This window comes from Caretta caretta, chromosome 4 (assembly GCF_965140235.1).
Source record: "Caretta caretta isolate rCarCar2 chromosome 4, rCarCar1.hap1, whole genome shotgun sequence".
NCBI classification, from domain to species: Eukaryota; Metazoa; Chordata; order Testudines; family Cheloniidae; genus Caretta; species Caretta caretta.
In genome coordinates, this window is record NC_134209.1 from 153443957 (window position 1) to 153464847 (window position 20891).

General features: G+C 63.2%; 1 protein-coding gene across 2 annotated transcripts; it reads right to left on the reverse strand.

Moving 5' to 3' along the window:
• Positions 1-1311: 1311 nt before the first annotated feature.
• Positions 1312-20333, reverse strand: CCDC142 (coiled-coil domain containing 142). Of its 2 annotated transcripts, none has more exons than XM_048846560.2 (11): positions 20268-20333; positions 11358-11523; positions 8858-10363; positions 8245-8331; positions 7819-7980; positions 7139-7299; positions 6687-6839; positions 5753-5867; positions 4500-4677; positions 3064-3275; positions 1312-1638 (listed from the first exon to the last, which is right to left on the reverse strand). In XM_048846560.2, the coding sequence occupies exons 1-11, from the start codon at positions 20316-20318 to the stop codon at positions 1391-1393; spliced, it is 3039 nt and encodes a 1012-aa protein (XP_048702517.2). In that variant the 5' UTR covers positions 20319-20333; the 3' UTR covers positions 1312-1390. The 2 variants fall into 2 exon arrangements, with proteins under 2 accessions (XP_048702517.2, XP_048702515.2); XM_048846558.2 differs by lacking the exon at positions 20268-20333 and adding an exon at positions 12145-12618.
• Between the last annotated feature and the right edge of the window lie 558 nt (positions 20334-20891).

Below are 20891 nucleotides of genomic sequence, written 5' to 3' on the forward strand. Positions count from 1 at the left end.
GGAGGCTGGTGAGCTCAGCTCAGGGATTCCTTTGTAAGTGCCTCTTCAGCTCCTGCCATTCCCTCCTGCATCACCCTGCCCAGTTCCTATGCCCGGCTTCCCACCTCCAACACCACCACCCTCCTGCCTCCACACCGCCCAACCCAGCTGCATGGACCCAGCCAGGAGCTCTGCAGGGTAATGCTGCACCCTGTGGCAATAGCAGGCCAGACGGCATCACACCCAGCCCCTTCTTGGGCCGTTCCTGGGTTCCTTGGGGGTGCGGGTGTAGCCACCACGCCCATCCACGCGGGCTGGGAGCACTGATAAAAGCCCAGCTCTGGCCCTGGGCAGCAGGCAGCTTGTCCAACTCCCCTCCACTCCCCCATCCCGCTCCCAGGAAGCAGGCTGCTGCGTCGGCCACAGCTGGCAGAGGGAGGAGGGGTTGTTTCTCTGGTGCAGTCAGAGCAGTGTGGGCAGCCCAGCAATGGCTGTTGCCTCTCACCCCTTGCTGAGCAACGGGAGACTGGCCCTGGGTCCTGGTTGAGGGGCTGGCTCTTGGGTGCTGTGGTCTCGCAGCAAGCGGTGCCCTGGCCCGTAGCGGCTGTAGGCTCGCGGGTGGCACCTGCGGTCTCACGGTGGGCAGTGCCCTGCCCAGTAGCAGCTGTGGGCTCACCTGTGGGCTCGCGGCTGGTGCCCTGCCCCGTGGCAGCTGTGGGCTCACGGGTGGCGGCTGTGGGCAGTGCCCTCTCCCGTGGCAGCCGGCTCCCAAATAATCAGTTAACAGTAACGTTTTTAGGCTGAGACGCACAGTCTGCAGGGGGCCTGGGATGGTCAGTCGGAGACCCCCGGTCCATGCATCCAGGCTAGAGTCACTGGGCAGAACTGTTTGTGGGGGGCAGCAGGTAAAAGGCTGCAGAGACACCAAGCACTGGGCAGCGACTCCACCCAGAACACTTAGGCTGTCTGCCACCCCACCCAAGCCAGGGGCTTCCTGCAGAGCTGGCTGCAAGCAGAGAGCCTGGCCCAGGGGCAGCTCAGACAGGAGCCAGCCCCAGCCCTCTCCTGCTGACGGCCCACAGCTGCAGCCCTGCAGCTTGCAGGGCCTTGGCTCAGGGAGCTCTGTGGCCAGCTGTCCTCGCAGAGGCCCATTGCATGCTGGGATCTGTAGTCCCACAGGCCACACCAATGTGCCAAGGGGAGACTGGCTGTGGTGTGCTCCAGGAGGCAGGTCAAGAGAATGTGCCACCCTGCCGAGGCATGCCTTGGCTGGCCAGGTCTGGGGGGCTGCGCGTCCCATGGGGGCAAAACAGAATCACGGAGCCATGGAGCTTTGAGGCTACTTGGCCGCTCTATTTCTATCCACGAATACGTGGCCGGGCTACGTCCCCAGCCGGGGGAGCCCCGCCCCTCAGGGCTCAGAGCTCCTGGTGCAGGGCAGGCTGGGCACCTTCCAGCGCCGCGTGCCATGCAGCCGCAGGGAGAGCCACTCCTGCTGGGTGCTGGGCAGGTAGGATTCTGGGGTGCAGCTGCCTTGCAGTTGGCTGAGGAGGTCGGAGCTCTGGGTCTCCAGGGTGGTGCTGTTGCGCAAGGCCTGCACGTCCAGGCTCTCCAGGCTGTCCGGGGGGAAGTCCTGAGTGCGGATGCCGTTGTGTGAGCCTGGGACAAGGAGAGGAAATGTCACCCGGGGGGGGATCTAGGAGAGGTTAGCCCCGGGGGGTGGGGGGGCAGAGGGGAGGTTAGCCCGGCACTGACATCGCTGTGTTCCATTCACTTGCTGTCATCGCCTGGGCCCTCCACACAGCCCATCCCACCCATGCCCTGGCCCCCCGCCCGTTGGGGCTGATCAGAGCCAGGGGAGGTGGTGCCCCAAACTGGGGGGGGCGGTGCCCCGCGCAGACTCCTGCCCACTCCTACGAACAGCTGTTTACCCTGGAATCACCCAGCGGATGCGCGGGGCTCTGAGGTGAGCTAATCTCCTGGGGAGCTGGGCAGGGGCCTCTCGGACAGGCTCTTGCCATCTGCAGAGGAGCCCAAACCCAGTAGCACGGGGGATCCCAGCTCACTGCCCCTACAAGAAGGATGTGGAAAAATTGGAAAGAGTCCAGCAGAGGGCAACAAAAATGATGAGGGAACTGGAACACATGACTTATGAGGAGAGCTTGAGGGAACTGGGGATGTTTAGTCTGCGGAAGAGAAGAATGAGGGGGGATTTGATAGCTGCTTTCAACTACCTGAAAGGGGGTTCCAAAGAGGATGGCTCTAGACTGTTCTCAGTGGTAGCAGATGACAGAACAAGGAGTAATGGTCTCAAGTTGCAGTGAGGGAGGTTTAGGTTGGATATTAGGAAAAACTTTTTCATTAGGAAGGTGGTGAAACACTGGAATGCGTTACCTAGGGAGGTGGTAGAATCTCCTTCCTTTGAGGTTTTTAAGGCCCAGCTTGACAAAGCCCTGGCTGGGATGATTTAGTTGGGGATTGGTCCTGCTTTGAGCAGGGGGTTGGACTAGATGACCTCCTGCGGTCCCTTCCAACCCTGATATTCTATGATTCTATGGCTGAGAAGCCCTCAGCATGGCTGAACTACCCCAGGGTGCCTCCCAGACACCCATACCCAGCCCCACCACCTACAGGAGGGCCTCAGCCAAGGGGATACTGCTCCCCTGTGCCCAGCCAGGCCCAGCCCTGCTGGGAGGGCAGTACCGAGGAGTCCAGAGTGTCTCCAGGATGGAAGGCTGTCAGCAGGCTGCTTGAGAAAGGGCCACGGACCAGCACCTCCCCTTCGACAGATGCCCGCTAACCTCCCCTGACACCACCGGGCCCAGGGGTGCCGTGCAGGGTGGAGCCGGTCCCCCACAGCCGGTGCAGAGCTGAGCAAGTCCGTCCTGTCCCCGTGCCAGGGCGCGGGGCTCCACGTACTCAACGCTCGCACGCTGATCGTGCACCAACAGAGCGCGTCTCTGGGCACGTCCCACCCAGGGCCCAGCCCTGCTCGCCCGGGCTCCCACCTCTGACCCGCCATCATGCACCTGGCCGGGGGCAGTGCAGCCCGTTGCCCCTCCAGCCCAGCCCCACGGCACTCACAGCATTTGCGGAAGGACTCCCAGGTGTGGGAGGGCAGGTAGGCCTTGCTGCTGGGCTGCTGCAAGAGGCAGACGATGGCATTGTCCATCTGCTGGAAGATGTGCAGCGACAACACCGACTGCTTGATCTCGGGCGAGAGGCCGGAATCCTCCGACTGCACCAGCTGCCGCACCGTGTCGAAGTCCTGCTTCAGCTGTAAGGCACCCTGCAAGCTGGGGAGCCCCAGGATTAGAGGGGGCAAGAGATCGCAGCTCTGCCAGTGCCCCTCACTCCCGACCCGCAGCCCCCTGCTACTCCAGCCCTGGGCTCCCCCAGCCCTGCCGGTGCCCCTCACTCCCGACCCGCAGCCCCCTGCTACTCTAGCCCTGGGCTCCCCCAGCCCTGCCGGTGCCCCTCACTCCCGACCCGCAGCCCCCTGCTACTCTAGCCCTGGGCTCCCCCAGCCCTGCCGGTGCCCCTCACTCCCGACCCGCAGCCCCCTGCTACTCTAGCCCTGGGCTCCCCCCAGCCCTGTCACAAACATACCGCTAAGGGTAGCATAGAATCCCTCCTTTGCCTGTAGAGGGTTAAGAAGCTCAGATAACCTGGTTGGCACCTGACCAAAAGGACCAATAAGGGGAGAAGATACTTTCAAATCAGTGGGGGAAGGTTTTTGTTTTGTGTTTTTTTGGGCGTGCTCTCTGGAGACAAAGAGAGACCAAGCAAGTAATCCAGCTCCTACTGAATGATACATCTAAACTTACAGAAATAGTAAGTAATAGCAAGGAAATGTGTTCGAGTATCTTTTATTTTAGCTTGTGAATTTTCCCTGTGCTAAGAGAGAGGTTTATCCCAGTTTTTGTAACTTTAAAGTTTTGCCTAGAGGGGAATCCTCTGTGTTTTGAATCGGATTTCTCTGTGAAGTTACCTTCCATCCTGATTTTGCAGAGGTGCTTCTTTATTTTTTTCCTTTTTATTATAAAGTTCTGTTTTTTAAAAATCTGATTGGTTTTTAGTGTCCTAAAAACCAAAGGGTCTGGTCTGTGCTCACCTGGTTTACCTATTTGGTTGGCAGATTATTCTCAAGCCTCCCCAGGAAAGGGGGTGAAGGGGCTTGGGGGGATATTTTAGGGAAACAGGAACTCCAAGTGGTCCTTTTTCCTGAATCTTTGTCTAACTCACTTGGTGGTGGCAGCAATACCCATCCAAGGACAAGGAAGGATTTGTGCCTTGGGGAAGTTTTTAACCTGAGCTGGTAGAAATAAGCTTACGGGGGTCTTTCATGCGGGTCCCCACATCTGTACCCTAGAGTTCAGAGTGGGGAGGGAACCCTGATAGCCCCTCACTCCCTACCCGCTGCCCGCTGCCACCCTAGCCCTGAGCTCCCGCCCAACCCTGCAGTGCCCCTCACTCCCGACCCGCAGACCCCTGCCACCGCACCCGGTGAGCTCCACTACCTAAACTTGATTTTCTGGGTGAGGATGTGGTCCATCCAGGCTTCCACGAAGGCTGTCATGACGTGGGTGAGCGTGGGCATCTGGGACTCACGTGGGAGCATCTGGATGCCCTGCAGGACCTGGCCCAGGACACTCTGGGCAGCAGTCAAGGCGTACTCACTCGGGGTGCTGGGTAGGTCTGAAAGAGGCCGGGGCGGGGGCAGCATTACCCCTGCATGGCTGGAAGGAGCTGTGAGGGGTGTATGCCCCACATTGGCATGGCAAGGGTTAAGGGGAGCTCATTAGGGCACCCGGGTGCAACTCCAGAGCGTGGCAGGCCCAATGCAGATGGCCAGCTGGGCGGCTCTAGAAAGGCGGGCGGCAGGCAGGAAGAGGGAGGTGCCCAGGGAGAGCTGGCAGCAGGGGCCAGGGCCCAGATCTCCCAGGTAAGCGCTGGAAGGGCCACACGAGGGTGGCAGCAGGGAGTTAAATTCCCTGGGCACCTGGGGGAGCCTGGAGCAGATCCAGAGCTGTGGGAAGGGCCTGCTGATAGGCAGAGCGGGGAGGGAGCAGGGAGCGGGTCTGACTACGCAGACCCTGCTTGTTCACTGCCGGGTCCCCGGCTGGAGCCCAGAGGAGAGCAGGGCCTGGGCAAGGAGGTGGGCAAAGCCCGGCGAGCAGGGAGGAAGGACTCGATGTGAGGCCGATGGACCCATTTGTGGGACACTCACACCCCTGAAGGGCAAGACTTTACAGTGACCCACTGGGGTGCCAAAGAGCCAGCTATGCCCTGCCCGGCCCCCAGGGGGCGCTGGATATCGAATCGCTCCACCACCAGAGGGAGGGGCGGGATGGGGGAGGGCAGTGGTCACACTGCGCCCCCAGCAGCAGGTACCTCCAGTTCTCACTGGGACCCGGGGCCTTTCCCCGGGGCCAGTGGGGCAGGCTGGCCTGGGCCCTGTGGGCACGGTGCTGCCCCAGAGACTCAAGCTGCAGCCCCCAGGCGCCGGCAATGCCAGGCAGCCAGCCCAGCATGCTGGGGGTTAGCGATCCATGCAGCCTGGGAGAGCCACCAGGGATAGCCGGGTCAGCGGCCTGCCAGCAGGGCCCGGGCCCAGAGCTGGTGCTCCGGGCTGCCGTGGCAGGGCAGGGTCCGGGACAGGCCTGGGCAAGAAGGAAGCTGCTCTCAGCCCGACGTGCCAGCTCTGAGCTGCTCTGCCCACCAGATCTGTCGGCGGACGGGGCTCGGCATGGGAGGACACGGGGGGACGTACCTGCACGGAGGCCTGCTCTCCAGTGCTTGCCCAGCGGCATGGTCTGGCCAAAGATCTCTGCCGAAATCCGCTTGCAGTCGGTGGAGAACATCTGCAGCACGTCCTGGGAGAAGCTCTGGGGAACAAAGCGGGAGCTGGGCCGGCACCCCTGGGAGAGCCTGGCTTCGCACCCCCACCCTCAGGCACCTGCCAGCTTAGTGCAGCAAGGATGACGCAGCGGGTCCCGGGCACGTGTGCCAGGAGATGGAGCAAAGCCAGCTTCCACCCGGTGCCACCACCCTGGGGCCGGCCCCACCCCGGCTTCCACCCGGTGCCACCACCCTGGGGCCGGCCCCACCCCGGCTTCCACCCGGTGCCACCACCCTGGGGCCGGCCCCACCTCCAGCCTACCTAGCTCAGAGCCAGCACTGCACACTCCACACCACCCATCTGACTAGAGTTGCCACCAGCTGTTCCCCCCTACAACCTGCCCACCTGGATCAGACAGTCCCCTCCCCCGGGTCCCAGCTGGCATCGCCCCCCCGCCCTGCCCCCTCCCCCGGGTCCCAGCTGGCATCGCCCCCCCGCCCTGCCCCCTCCCCCGGGTCCCAGCTGGCATCGCCCCCCCCGCCCTGCCCCCTCCCCCGGGTCCCAGCTGGCATCGCCCCCCCCGCCCTGCCCCGGGTCCCAGCTGGCATTGCCCCCCCCGCCCTGCCCCGCGAGAACAGGGCTGGGGACAGGAAGGTGCTCTGACCCTCCATGCAGGAGTTTCCAGTCCGTGCCCAGCTCTGTGGCACAGCTCCCCGGGCTCGCCAGAGGAGGGCTGTGGCTCAGAGAGGAATGGGCTGGCCCGAGGCAGGGCCCCTGCCCTGAAGCCCCGGGACCCGAACCCTACGCAGTCACCGTGAGGCGCTGCAGCGCTCCCAGGTAGCGCGAGGCAGGGCAGGTCCCTTACCTGGATGCTGGCAGCGGTGGAGTGGATCTGTAGGCTCAGCTGCCACTCCTGGCGGGAGCCCAGGGCTGGCTGCACCCACCTGGGGCTGTCCCCGCCCTCAGGGAAGGCCCCACTCACGAGCTCTGCCAACCTGGTGGTCTCTGCCTTTAACAGCTGCAGAGGAGAGGAAGACATGAGGCCCTGAGCCTAGCCATGGCCAAAGAGAGCTTGGCTGGGGGCCAGCTGCAGCCCTCCCCCGGCCTGGGATCCCAGCCCCAACCCCTCCGCTGCCAACTTCCTTTCCCACGGGCCCGCTGCACCCGTGGAGCTCTGGCACTCTACAGGGAGGGACTCCAGCTTGGGAGCTGGGGGTCGGGTCCCTGTAGCTGTGGGAGGGAGAGGCCCCAGGCCCAGACAGCATCTCCCTGGCTGAGGGTCCCAGCCCGAGGAAGCGTCCCAGGAGCTGTACTTGCCTGGAGATCTCCCTGGGTGACGAGCAGGAACGGGCAGAGGGACCAGGCCGCAAGGTGCTGATAGGCCTTGGCCATGAGCCAGGAGCAGGAGGCCTGCCCTGTGGCCAGGCAGCGAGTCAGCAGCTCCAGCCGGAGACTTGGGGAGACGAGGTTGCCGCTCGCTGCAGGGCAGGACAATGGGTTAATGGGCAAAGCCAGGAGACCCCGAGGAGCAGAGTGAGCTGGCGCAGGGGAGAGCCCAGGGGGATGGGGATTCGGGGGGGGAAGGGGGAGGCAGTCCCAGGGGTGTCCCAGGAGGTGGGGGGGGGCAGCGCTGGGGTGGGGTGGGGTGCCGGGCAGTGCCTGGGGCTGGGAGGGGCCGGTGTGGGGGTTGGGGGGCCAGGAAGTGTCAGGGGCAGCCTTAGGGGCGTGGGAGGGGGGCCAGGCAGCACCAGGGGCAGCCCCTGACATAGGGGTGGGATGGGCAGCATCGGGGGTGGCCCTGGGGGTGGGGGGCACAGGTCGTGCCAGGGCCCTAGAAGCTGATTTCTCTGCAGAGCACTGGGGCGTGTCCCCTCCGTGAGAAGGAGCCACCCCCCACGGTGAGCAACTCCTCTGGCTGATACAGAACCCTCCTCCGCCTCCGAGTCTCCAGCCCTGCAGCCGAGAGAACCCTGGCGTCCGGGCAGGGCCTCACTCACCAGTCCTTGCAGCGAGTGGAGGCTCCAGGCATTTCAGGGCGAAGGCCAGGGGAGGGTGGAGCTCCCGGAGCAGCTGGGCTGTCCTGCTGTGCGCTGTGCCCCCTGTCCTGGGTCCAGGCACGCACTTATCGCTGAGGCTGGAACCCAGGGCCTGGCAGAACCCTGGGGAGAGAAGAGAGCACCGCGGTGGGGGAGGGAGATGCTGCTGCCACTGGGCCCAACGGGGAGCACACTGGGGCCCTGAAACTCCCTGCCCCGTCCCCCTGTGGTCACTGCAGAGCCTCCCCACTCCCAGCATGCCCCCAAAATACCCCACGCAGGGCCCCCTGTTCCCAGAGCCCCTCCAGCCCCAGTGCTGCAGCCAGGCCTTCGCAAAGGACTCCAGTCGGCCCCAGGGCCTCCAGGCCAGCAGCCCCTGGGCCTTACCTCGGTCCCAGCTCTGGAAGACGCCCTGAGAGACCAGCCACTGGCAGAGGTGCTGCAGCGCCGCCTTGCACTCCGGGGGCACGCGGGCTGCAAGCGAACACAGGGGTGAGCACCAGGGCAGGCACAGCCCCGGGGAAGGAGGAGGGGATCAGGCCAGGCCAGTCAGCCCTTGGCTCCTACGGAGCCAGATACTGCCAGGTTGGGGCAAACTCCTGGCCTGAGACTCCAATTCCTGCACCATGGGCCACGCCGCAGCCCTGATGGGAAGGCTATCTGGGCACCAAAACATTCACCTGGATGGGAGCCAGCACCCCCAGAAGGGAGACGCACAGTGTCCCAAACCCCGCCCACTCCCCCGAGCCAGCCAGGCCCTGCCCTGAGGCCAGATCAGAGCCAGCACCCCACAGAGTGGAAAGACCCCATGTCCTATTACCTGCCCCCCAATCCAGCCAGTCCCTTGCCCCAGGGCTGGATGGGAGCCAGCACCCCCTGGAAGGGAAAGACCCTGTGCCCCATTCCCAACCTGGCCCCAACCCTGGGGCTGGATCGGAGCCAGCGTCCCCTAGAGGGGAACGGCTCCTCGTCCCATTCCCCGCCGCCCCCCGGCACTCACCCTGACTCAGCGCCTGGCTCAGGTCCTGCGCCAGCGTGGTTGCTGCCCTTTCTGTGCACTGCGGCAGGCCTCCGAAGGGCTGTGCCTGGTCCTGCCGCAGCTCCAGGCGATGGGCCAGCGAGGCGGCCGTGGCCTCCCAGAAGAGCGGGCGGTACTGCGCATACAGAACCTCGGCAGCCTCCGAGTAGGACGCATCCAGCCAGCGCACGGACTTCCAGCTGGGCAGGGAGGCTGAGCTCAGCCTCTCGTCCAGGCCCGGGCTGGCTGCCGGCACCACTGGGGGCTCCTGGTCCTCCTCTGCCGGGGGCTTCTCCTGCTTGGGCCTCTTGAGCACATGGTGCCAGAGGGTGTCAGTGGAGGCCACCAGGACTCCCAGAACAAGGTCCAGGAGCTCCTTGTCCTCCCTGCACAGCGCCTGCAGCTCCTCGGGGAGGCTCGGCAGCCCCTCCACTGTGGGGGGCCCAGGGGACCCCACATCTGTTTCGCTGCTGCTGTGGTCCAGGGCCCAAGGCACCACAGCATGCTCCCAGTGCACCTGTTCCAGGCTGTCCCCCTGTGCCCGCCGCACGAGGAGCTGGTGGAGTCTGTGGGCGGCCAGCCTGCCTCTCTCGGCTGCCAGCATGCCCAGCACCCGCCCAATGGGATAGGCCTGAGCGCCACCCCCCACCTCCCCTTTGCGCTGGAGTGGAGTGGCGGGATCAGCCCCCGGCTCGCTGGAGGCCCGCTCCAGGGCCTGGTCGCTCAGCACTTGGTTGTAGATCTCCAGGCCTTGGAACAGGTCGGAGACCTGGGCAGGGGAGACGGCGGCGGGGCTGGCCCGTGCCAGGCAGTGCAGCAGCCCCTCCAGGTAGCGCTCCGCCAGGCGGGTGGCATGCAGGGCCAGCAGGCCCAGCGCCCCCTGCATGTGCCTCACCGACTCGTGACGCTGCAGCAGCAGCCCCCGCAGCCAGGGGTCGCTGCGCATCTTGTGCTGCAGCCCGCTCCAGTGGCCGGTGTGAGTCCGCAGCTCCTCACAGAGTCCCCTGAGCGGCCTGCTCCCCCCAGGGTCCCCTCCCCAGTCCTGCAGCGCCAGGAGAGCCAGGAGGTGGCGGACGAAGTCCGAGGCCCCTTTGAGGCGGCGGCTGTACTCGCGGGAGAGGCGGAGGTGATGGCGGTGCTGCACCAGGGCGTGCAAGGCGGCACAGCGCTTGGCCACGCTGGGGTAGACGGGGTGGTAGGAGAAGGCGCCCTGGGCCGTCTCACCGGCCGCCGGCTTGACATGGCCTTGGAAGGTCTCCGTGCGGGGGTTCTCCTGCACGCGGAGGCAGCGGCTGAGCCCCAGGAAGCTGTGCTCCACCTGGGCCAGGCAGGCCAGGGCGCCGGGCGAGTCCTCCTCGTCGCTGTCGTAGGCCCCGGCGCCGGCGTGCCGCGGCTGCAGGAGGTGCTGCACACCGGGGTTCACGCAGCTCCACAGCAGGGCCTCCGCCTTCTGCAGGGACCTGGCAAAGCCGCTCAGGGAGCTGCGGCCTGCAAGACACAGAGCCTCAGGGAGCCTGGAGATGGGAGGAGGCAGCTGCAGCCCCAGGGAACCCCCGTAACCTCCCGCAGCGGCGAAAGCAGAGCCAGACTGGGGCTGAATGGAGAGGGCCCAATACGTAGGGGGAGCAGAGATATGCCCCCCAACGGTCCATCATGCTCCTGTAGATGTGCCCCCAACACTCCCTAGGACACCCCCAGCTCCAGTGGCCTGGGGTATGGAGAACCACAAGGCACCTGCCTTATAGCCCCCGGACCACCCGTAATTACCCCATCCTCAACCCACCACTCCCACACTCGTCTTTGGGGAACCCCCGACACCCCTGCCATGGGGAAAGGAGCTAGATCCGTCACTCGCCTGGCTGCTGGGGACACCAACTGTGCCTTGGAGGGCCCGCACTGTTCAACAGAACAGGGGTGGGGTGAACACCCACAGTGCCAGGGATGCAGAGGGACAAAGGGGAAGCTCCTGCATAGCTCTGTCTCCCCTGCTCCCGCTGCTGTCAGGGCTGTGACACAAGGCTGCAGGTCACCCACTGCCACCTTCAGCTCCTCGTTCTCTTCCCTGCTGCCAGCCCCCTGCCTGCCTCCCCTCTGCACTCCCTCAGCCTGCACTGCTTCTTATCCTCCCCCATCGCTGCCTCTGCAGCTGCCCTTCTCCTGCCAGTAATGCCCAGGGATTAAATGGCCCAGACTGAACAAAAGGAGCTGCAGGAAAGAGGCACAAATGCAATTAAAGGATCAAGAGACTAAAAAGAGCAGCCACCCCGCCCCAGGTGTCTACCTGAGCTGGCAGCAGCCAAGCATGCCCTGGCACTGCAGCGAGCGGCCCAGGCCACCACAGGCTGCCAAGGAGTTGCTGTCACAGCCCTCGATTGGGGTTTATGTTCTCTGCTTTCAATGGAGACTTTGGTGTCCAGCTCTCCTCCTGCCCGAACCTGTCATGGTGTGGTGCTGCCCAGCCACAAAGAGTTACTGTCCTCACCTGAGTCTGCTGACTCCTCTCGCTCCCCGTGCCCATCGGCGGGAGACACCTTCTTGGGCCCCACCAGCGAGCTCAGCGGCGGCAGGATGGAGCCCGAGGCCTGCGACATGCGCGACATGATGAGGATGAAGACAGCATTCAGGCCAATGCCGTCTACTTCGATCATCTGCAAGAGCCAAGGGTTGGTGGGTCAACCTCAGCATCGCCCGCAGAGGCAGCCGCCAGCTTAGTTGACTCCGACCCTGACCCCTCCTAAGGACAGCAGCACCATCTCCTGACAGCCCTAGTCACACGGACCTTGGCTGCCACCTTAGGGCAGTGCCCCAGGCCCCAACCTCCACGTGCAGGGGACGGGCACCCAGGAACTGAGGGTGTGTCTACACTGCAGTGTAAATCCAGGGTTTGAACTCAGCCTGAAGACTAACCCCCTTCTGCCTACACACCAATCATGCTAACCCAGGGTTTGGACCCAGGGTCCCGGGACCCCACCGGAGTGGAGGACCTGAGCCTCAGTCAAGCTTGGCGCCAGGGTTCAAGCCCTGTTGCTTTGCAGTGTAGATGCAGCCCCACTGGACTCATGCTCTGGCAGTGTGCCAAAAGTAGCCACAATCCCAAGCCCTGACTTTCTTTTTCCTCTGGACAAAGCAGCTTCGGCGGCCAGTCAAGTTTCCCCACGCTGCCCCAGGAACAGAGGGCTCCAGCGGCCACGGTTTGGGAGGGTGCGAGAACTCTGGGGTATGGGCGGTTGGCCTCAGGCCCGCATAATGCCGTGTAGATGCCGACACACCTCAGGGCGTAACAGCTCCACACCCGGGCTTACAGACGAGTGTGGACGCTCAGGGCCAGGGTCTGCTGGCTTGAGCTCACGCTGCAGTGGAGACAGACCAGAACGGCCCCCCGGCATGTGCTGATGCCCAGGGCAGGGGGGGCAGCTCAGCCAGGGACACACGTTCCCACACAGCCCCAGCCCGGGCCAGGGGGCAGCGGGCCGGGGTGGTTACAAGGGGCGAGCAGGGCTACGAATGGGGGGCCGCACCTCCCCCCCACGCCCTGCCCTCTGCTGTCAGCCCCCTCAACGCCCGCCCGCCCGGCTCCCCTTTCCCCGCTGGGGGGCCACAGCCCCCCGCAGCCTCCACGTGCTGCGGCTCTGGGCCCTAGGGGCCTGGGGGGCGGGGCAAGAGGCCAGGGGGCGTGGCTCCGTCAGGGGGCGTGGCGCGCCCGGAATTGGCCCCGCCCCCCGGGAAACCTCCGCGTCCATCCGGGCACTTCACCGGGCACGCGGTAGCCATGGTAACCGGCAGCTCCGCGGCCGGCCGGAGGCTCCTCGGGCCCGCGCCGGGGTCCCTGGTGGCCGCAGAGCGGCGGCCGCGCCAGCCCCGCCCGGCCCCGACACTCACCGGCCGCCGCCGCTCGCCGACCCGCCCCAGCTCGGGCCGCGGAGCCAAGACCCAATCAGCGGGCGAGGAACTGGCACGTGACGAGGGTCCGCCGGCTTCTGCCCCCCGCCCGCTCTGTCACGTGATAAGGGAAGTTTGTGTCCGGCCACGTGAGGACGGGGGTGGGCGGGGCCCGGAGGGCGTATCTGCCCCTCCCCCGCCCGGTTTGCCCCACGGCGGAGGGGGCTGGGCTGTGCGGCAGGGCTCAGGAGCAGGCCCCACCATCGCCAACCTGTGGAACTCCCTGCTGCGCCCTCTGCAGCTAGCCAGACACTGCCCCTCCCATGAGCCCCCGAGATACCCCCGGCTGAACCCCCATGTCACCCTTGACTGAATGCCCTGTCAGACCCCTATGAGTCCCCATGATTCCCTCGGGTCACCTCTGAGTGAACCCTACATAGCCCCCCATGAGCCCCGAGATACCCCCGACTGAACCCCCCATGTCACCCTTGACTGAATGCCCTGTCAGACCCCTATGAGTCCCCATGATTCCCTCGGGTCACCTCTGAGTGAACCCTACATAGCCCCCCATAAGCCCCCGTGTCACCCCCGACTGAACCCCCCCATGTCACCCTTGACTGAATGCCCTGTCAGACCCCTATGAGTCCCCCATGATTCCCTGGGGTCACCTCTGAGTGAACCCTACATAGCCCCCCATGAACCCCCGTGTCACCCCTGACTGAACCCCCCCATGTCACCCTTGACTGAATGCCCTGTCAGACCCCTATGAGTCCCCCATGATTCCCTGGGGTCACCTCTGAGTGAACCCTACATAGCCCCCCATAAGCCCCCGTGTCACCCCCGACTGAACCCCCCATGTCACCCTTGACTGAATGCCCTGTCAGACCCCTCTGACTCCCCCATGATTTCCCGGGGTCACCTCTGAGTGAACCCTACATAGCCCCCATGTCACTTCCGACTGAACCCGCCATGTCACCCTTGACTGAATGCCCTGTCACAGCCCTATGAATCCCCCATGATTCCCCCGGGTCACCTCTGAGTGAACCCTACATAGCCCCCCATGAGCCCCCATGTCACCCCAACTGAACCCCTGACACATCCCCACAGAGCTCCCCATGTCACCCTTGACTGGATGCCCTGACACACCCCTCTGAGTCCCCCATGATTCCCCGGGGTCACCTCTGAGTGAACCCTACATAGCCCCCCATGAGGCCCCATGTCACCCCCGACTGAACCCGCCATGTCACCCTTGACTGAATGCCCTGTCTCACCCCTATGAGTCCCCCATGATTCCCCCGGGTCACCTCTGAGTGAACCCTACATAGCCCCCCATGAACCCCCGTGTCACCCCTGACTGAACCCCCCCATGTCACCCTTGACTGAATGCCCTGTCAGACCCCTATGAGTCCCCCATGATTCCCCGGGGTCACCTCTGAGTGAACCCTACATAGCCCCCATGTCACTCCCGACTGAACCCGCCATGTCACCCTTGACTGAATGCCTTGTCACACCCCTATGAGTCCCCCATGATTCCCCCGGGTCACCTCTGAGTGAATTCTACATAGCCCCCCATGAGCCCCCATGTCACCCCCGACTGAACCCCCCATGTCACCCTTGACTGAATGTCCTGTCAGACCCCTATGAGTCCCCATGATTCCCTCGGGTCACCTCTGAGTGAACCCTACATAGCCCCCATGTCACTTCCGACTGAACCCGCCATGTCACCCTTGACTGAATGCCCTGTCACAGCCCTATGAATCCCCCATGATTCCCCCGGGTCACCTCTGAGTGAACCCTACATAGCCCCCCATAAGCCCCCGTGTCACCCCCGACTGAACCCCCCATGTCACCCTTGACTGAATGCCCTGTCAGACCCCTATGAGTCCCCATGATTCCCTCGGGTCACCTCTGAGTGAACCCTACATAGCCCCCCATGAACCCCCGTGTCACCCCTGACTGAACCCCCCCATGTCACCCTTGACTGAATGCCCTGTCAGACCCCTATGAGTCCCCCATGATTCCCTGGGGTCACCTCTGAGTGAACCCTACATAGCCCCCCATAAGCCCCCGTGTCACCCCCGACTGAACCCCCCATGTCACCCTTGACTGAATGCCCTGTCAGACCCCTCTGACTCCCCCATGATTTCCCGGGGTCACCTCTGAGTGAACCCTACATAGCCCCCATGTCACTTCCGACTGAACCCGCCATGTCACCCTTGACTGAATGCCCTGTCACAGCCCTATGAATCCCCCATGATTCCCCCGGGTCACCTCTGAGTGAACCCTACATAGCCCCCCATGAGCCCCCATGTCACCCCAACTGAACCCCTGACACATCCCCACAGAGCTCCCCATGTCACCCTTGACTGAATGCCCTGACACACCCCTCTGAGTCCCCCATGATTCCCCGGGGTCACCTCTGAGTGAACCCTACATAGCCCCCCATGAGGCCCCATGTCACCCCCGACTGAACCCCCCATGTCACCCTTGACTGAATGCCCTGTCTCACCCCTATGAGTCCCCCATGATTCCCCCGGGTCACCTCTGAGTGAACCCTACATAGCCCCCCATGAGCCCCCATGTCACCCCAACTGAACTTCTGACACACCCCCACAGAGCTCCACATGTTACCCCCAACTGAATCGCCCATGTCACCCTTGACTGAAAGCCCTGCCAAACCCCTATGAGTCCCCCATGATTCCCCCGGCTCATCTCTGAGTGAACCCTACATAGCCCCCCATGAGCCCCCATTTCACCCCAACTGAACCCCTGTGACATCCCCAGAGCTCCCCATGAGCCCCCATGTCACCCCAACTGAACCCCCATGTCACCCTTGACTGAATGCCCTGTCACACCCCTATGAGTCCCCCATGATTCCCTGGGGTCACCTCTGAGTGAACCCTACATAGCCCCCCATGTCACCCCTGACTGAACCGCCCATGACACCCCTGCAGAGCCCCCATGAGCCCCCATGTCACCCCAACTGAACCCGTGACACACCCACAGAGCTCCCCATGTCACCCCGACTGAACCGCCCATGACACCCCTGCAGAGAACCCATGTCACCCCACCTGAACCCCTGTGACACCCCCACAGAGCTCCCCATGAGCCCCCATGTCACCCCTGACTGAACGCCCGTGACACTCCCTACAAAGCGCCGCCCTAATACCCCCCCAGGGCCCCTTGCAACACCTCAACTGAACCCCCCACAACAGCCCCCTTGAGCCTCCTGTGACATTCCCTCCAGAGCCCCCCTCCAGAGAGCCCGCTGCTGAACCCCCTACAGAGCTACCCCAATGGCCCCTCATGATGCCCCCTGCAGAGCTCCCTGCAACACCCCCCTGCAGAGCCTCTGGCCAACCCCCCCGACTCCCCATGCAGAACCCTCTGCAGCAGCCTGGTAGAGATCCCCATGTTCCCCATAAGTTATGATGCCCCCTGCAGAAGGTGCTGGGCAGAATCTGTGTCTGGGCCCCTTGGATAAGCTGCTGTAGCCAGTGACTGCCGGAGCCCTGCTGCTACTTGCCCTACAGTGCGCTCTTCGGGGCAGAGACCGGTTGGGCCTTCTCTGCCTAGCCTTCCCCAGACCCCTCCAGAAACAAGTTACCCAAGGCCTGGGTAAGGACTTAGCAGGGAGGGTCAGGGTTGCTGGGCTGGCCCTCAGCTGGGGCTTTCTCCTCCCTCCCTGCACAGCCTGTGTTGTGGGACCTTTGCACTTTGCCGACTAGATTGATGTGGTTCAACCAGGAGGCAGGCCTGCCACGTAGGTGTGCCCACTGGCCTGCTCCAGCGCAGCAGGGGGGAGTGTCAGGCTAGCAGGGCTCCCAGATTTATCTGGCACAGGAGTGTCTCTCTTTCTATAATGACAGGTTTCAGAGTAGCAGCCGTGTTAGTCTGTATTCGCAAAAAGAAAAGGAGGACTTGTGGCACCTTAGAGACTAACCAATTTATTTGAGCATGAGCTTTCGTGAGCTACAGCTCACTGCACCCGATGAAGTGAGCTGTAGCTCACAAAAGCGTATGCTCAAATAAATTGGTTAGTCTCTAAGGTGTCACAAGTCCTCCTTTTCTCTTTCTATACTTCTGCTCCCTGTTCTAGTGGGGCTGATCATGGGTGACACCAGCTCCAAGGTCTCCCAGGCACTGCCAGCCCCTTCCCTCAGTGGCTGCTTTATACATGAAGGGAGTGGACTGAAAGCCAAGAGTATCCTGAGGTCTAATCCCTGCCAATCTCCTCATTTAGTGTGGGCCACCGGGTCAGTTGCTTGGCCTACTTAGCCCAGCCAGCCAGGCCTCCCTGAACACACACAGGATCTACTCTCTGAGAGAGCAGGGGTGCCTGGTAACCCCATCTGGGCATTGTTCTGGAAGAAAGAATTCCTGACTCTCCCCCGCTCCCTGACCTCCCCGCCTGGGGAAGCTGGCTCCAGGCTCAGTGTTGCTGATCCTCCCCTTCAGTTAGTGCTGGGCTCAGTAGGTGCTGGGGTGTGGAGGGCAGCTGCCTGGGTGACCACAGGGGGCTAGCGATGAAGGGAAGGAGAGCCTGAGCGGGGATGGGCCATGGCTTCGGTCTGCTGGGGCTTCTGACGTGTTCTTGCAAAGACTGGCTTTCTGCTCTTTGGTGAAGTTCTCCAAAGCAGTGCGGGGTCACTTGAGCCTTGTCCAGGGGGTGTGCACGTGTCGGGGGGGCGGGCCCATATGCACACTGGAGGGTGGGCGGGGGGGCACGCATGGGAAGGTGTGTTCAAGGATACGTGGGCCAGTGCTAGGCTGGGGGGTGGTACCTGCATTGCAAGGTTTAGAGTGTGCACACATGGGTGGGTGTATGTGTGTGCAGGAGCGGGTGGGGGCCTGGCAGGCGTGCATGTGCGGGATCACCCACCCCCTGCACCAGGAAAAGCCGCTGGACGGGCCCTGCCTCCCCCAACTCCCCAGGAGCAGCAAGCGCCTGGATTCTGCTCATTTCTAACTGAACTCTCCCTCCCTCTCCCCGTCAGCAAGGGGCAGGCAGGCAGGGAAGGGGGCGAGGAAGCTGAAGTGGTCAGAGACCTGCACTTTGCTAGAGAGGCCACAGAGATGACACTGGTCCCTGCTGGGCTCGCAATCCATCACCTGTCCCCTGTGAGGAAGCTCCTGGGGGAAGCCCTTCAGCTGGGACCTGGGTTTAAGGATGACAGGGGAGGGGCTTTAGGTGTGGGGGAGGAGAGGATAATGGGGAAAGCCCAGCGGTTGGCCCCAGGGCTGAGCGACTGAGTCCTGGCCCTCGCTGCCCACCTGCCCCAGCCCAGCTCAGGAACCCCATTCTCTGGTTCCCTAGTTCGGTGCCCCCCACTCCTTTGCTCCTCTGCTCCTTTCTCCCCTTCCCTGCACCCCTCTCCCCCCTCCAGCCTACCCCCTTTGCTGCACCCCTCCAGGCCTACAGCCAGCACAACAGGCCTGGCTGCCGATTTCAGTTCTGTCACATTCCCACAGAAATCAAGACCAATAGATCAGCCACTCGGACAAGCCACCCAGCTGCACTCTGCCTGCACGTCTCCCTGCCTGAGCCCAGAGTGTGCGTCCATCCCAGGGACAGGGCTATGCACCCACCCTGTCACCTAGGGAAGCCACCTCTGTGCTTTGTGACTCATGGCCACATGTCTGTGTAACCCTGAGTTCAGGGCGCTGCTGGGCAGGATGGAGGCATGCCTGCTGCAGGAGCAGGGGGTAGAGAGGTGCAGGGATGGGCGGCAGAGGGTTGCAGCAGTGGAGGAGGGGCGAAGGGGCAGAGAGCGAAAGGGGGTGGGGGACTAGGGAACGAGAAAAGGATGGGGTGCAGTGAAGGGGGATGGAAGAGTGCCGCAATGGGGTGCAGCAAAGGGTGCACAGGGAAGGGGGGTAGAGGGTTGCAGCAAAGCAATGGGGAATGGGAGAAGGGACAGAGGGGTGCAGTGAAAGGGGTTTTGGGAGTGCAGGGAAGGGAGATGGAGGGGTGCAGCAATGGGGAGGAGAAGGGGCTGAGGGGTGCAGTGAAGGGGGACGGAGGGACAGAGGGGTGCAGTGAAGGGGGTTTTGGGGGTACAGGGAAGGGCGATAGAGGGGTGCAGCAAAGGGGGCACAGGGAAGGGTGCAGGGGGTGTAGCAATGGAGGAGCAGGGAAGGGGGGCAGAGGGAGGCAGTTTCTTATTGGTCAGAAGAAACAAGGGAGCCAGGACAGGTGGCGTGCTCCCATGCAGAGGGGTGGGGGACACCGAACTAGGGAACCAGAGAACTGGATTCCACAGCTGGGCTGGGGCAGGTGGGCAGCAAGGACCAGGAGTCAGTCCCTCAGCCCTGGGGCTAACCGCTGGGCTTTCCCCATTATCCATCTCTCCTCCCCACACCTAGAGCTCCCCCTCCCTGCATGCACACACCTGTGTGACGCCTGGGTCCCAACTTGGACTGGGGGAGATGGACCGGAGCACGACCTTGCTGCCCACTCCCTTGCCCTGCCCTGGCCGTGTCGAGGCACAGGAAGGGTGGGTTTGTGGCAGGACGTAGCTGAACCTGGCGCTGCTCCTGGCTTTCCTGGTACTTGTGGGGAGATGTTCCCATCTGACGGCTCCCCAAAGGGGCATAGTGCACATGGGCTGGGGGCCAGGACTCCTTGCAGCTTTGGTCGAGACTCAGTGCCCCTGAGCCCTGTGCACTGTGCTGCTTTGCTCACAGCCTTTCCTGCGGAGCTTGGCATTGGTGTCTGTCTCCATTAGAACCCTAACTCCTGCCATGTGCCCCGTGTGTCAGTTCTCAGAGCTCTTTACAGACCAACTAATCCTGGGTAACTGACTAACCTCCCACCTCCAGGGCAACAGCACTGTCCCCACTTTACAGAGGGAAACTGAGGCATGGGGCACGGGGCTGGCCTGCTGCAGGCCAGGCCCATTGGTGTGCAGTGGGATCCCAATGCCAGGGCCTAGCTTCCAGCCCACCCCTCTCTCCAGAGGACACTGCTTCTCCGGGTGGCTGGCATTCTGCCCGGAGAGCCATTGCCAGCTGGGGCTGACGACTGGGTACAATTGACTTGTGTCTCCTCTTGCTGGGTTGGGGGGAGAATTTCAGGGGGTGCCTGGGCAGATGAAGGGTTAGGGGGGCGGGATGCTGGGGATCCACTCTCCCTTGTTCATGTTGTCCCAGACTGGGGTCCCCTCCAGTTGCTTATATGGCAAATCAAGCTATTTGGAGTCCAGCCATAGATGCGTCTGTCCCTGGGGAAGGACCCTCTTGGCTCCCTAGTCAGCTCAGTACCTGGGGCTCGCCAATGATCCCACCCATAGGACTGTGGTGTGTTGGAGACATTCACCCCCTTGCCTGGCCTGAGAAACACCCAGCCCTCAAGGGCGAGAACTCCCTGTGCCAGCTGGGGCCCCATGTAACAGGGCTGCTGTGGGGTTGGCTCAGCCTTCCCTCCAATCCCCAGTGACTGGCCTCAGTCCCCTGCTCCCACTGGCACCCCAAAAAGACACAGCGCAGACGCAGGGCTCCCCTCAGTCCTCACCTCAAGGTAAGCCTTCCTGCGGCTTCTCTCTAGGCTGTTCTCCTTGTCCATGGTGGGTCAGCAACGGCCCCAGGCAGCTGCCCGCTGCTAAAGCCAGAGAGAAATGAGCTTAATAACAGCTCTAATCAGCTCCTAATCCGGGCAGTCCCGGAGAGGGGGCGGGCAGGCAGGCAGTCCTCCTCTCCAGAGCAGCCCTCCGAGCACATCCAGCCCTCTGGGGATCCCGCCTGGGTGCTGGGGAACCGCAAACTCACATTAGCTCCCTGCCTGCAGTTACAGTATTGTCCTCAGTTGCCCGTCCCGTGTGTGATTGAAGGGTGCCCTGTGAGCACTGGGCCTACCCACCCCATGTGCCATTGTAGGGTTCCCCCTGGGCTTGCCCACACCTCGAATAGTGTGTGCTGCTTGGTGTCATGCCACGTGAAACAAAGTACTAGACTGGGAGAAAGCACAGAGGGCAAGCGATTGTGGGTCTGAAACAGCGTCTATATGAGGAGAGATGAAAACGACGGGGATCTTGGAAGAGAGACGACGCAGGGGAGATACGAGGGAGGCCTATAAAATCCTGACGGGGGCGGAGAAAGGAAAGACGGACGAGTTATTTACCCCTTCTCGTAACCCAAG

Coding starts and splice junctions, on each gene's coding strand:
- CCDC142 (XM_048846558.2), bottom strand. CDS start 12,261: ATGCCGGGGGGCCGTTCTGGTCTGTCTCCACTGCAGCGTGAGCTCAAG. Junction 7,981..8,244: donor CTTCCAGAGCTGGGACCGAG/GTAAGGCCCAGG, acceptor TTCTCTCCCCAG/GGTTCTGCCAGGCCCTGGGT. Junction 4,678..5,752: donor GAGAGCAGGCCTCCGTGCAG/GTACGTCCCCCC, acceptor GGCCTCTTTCAG/ACCTACCCAGCACCCCGAGT.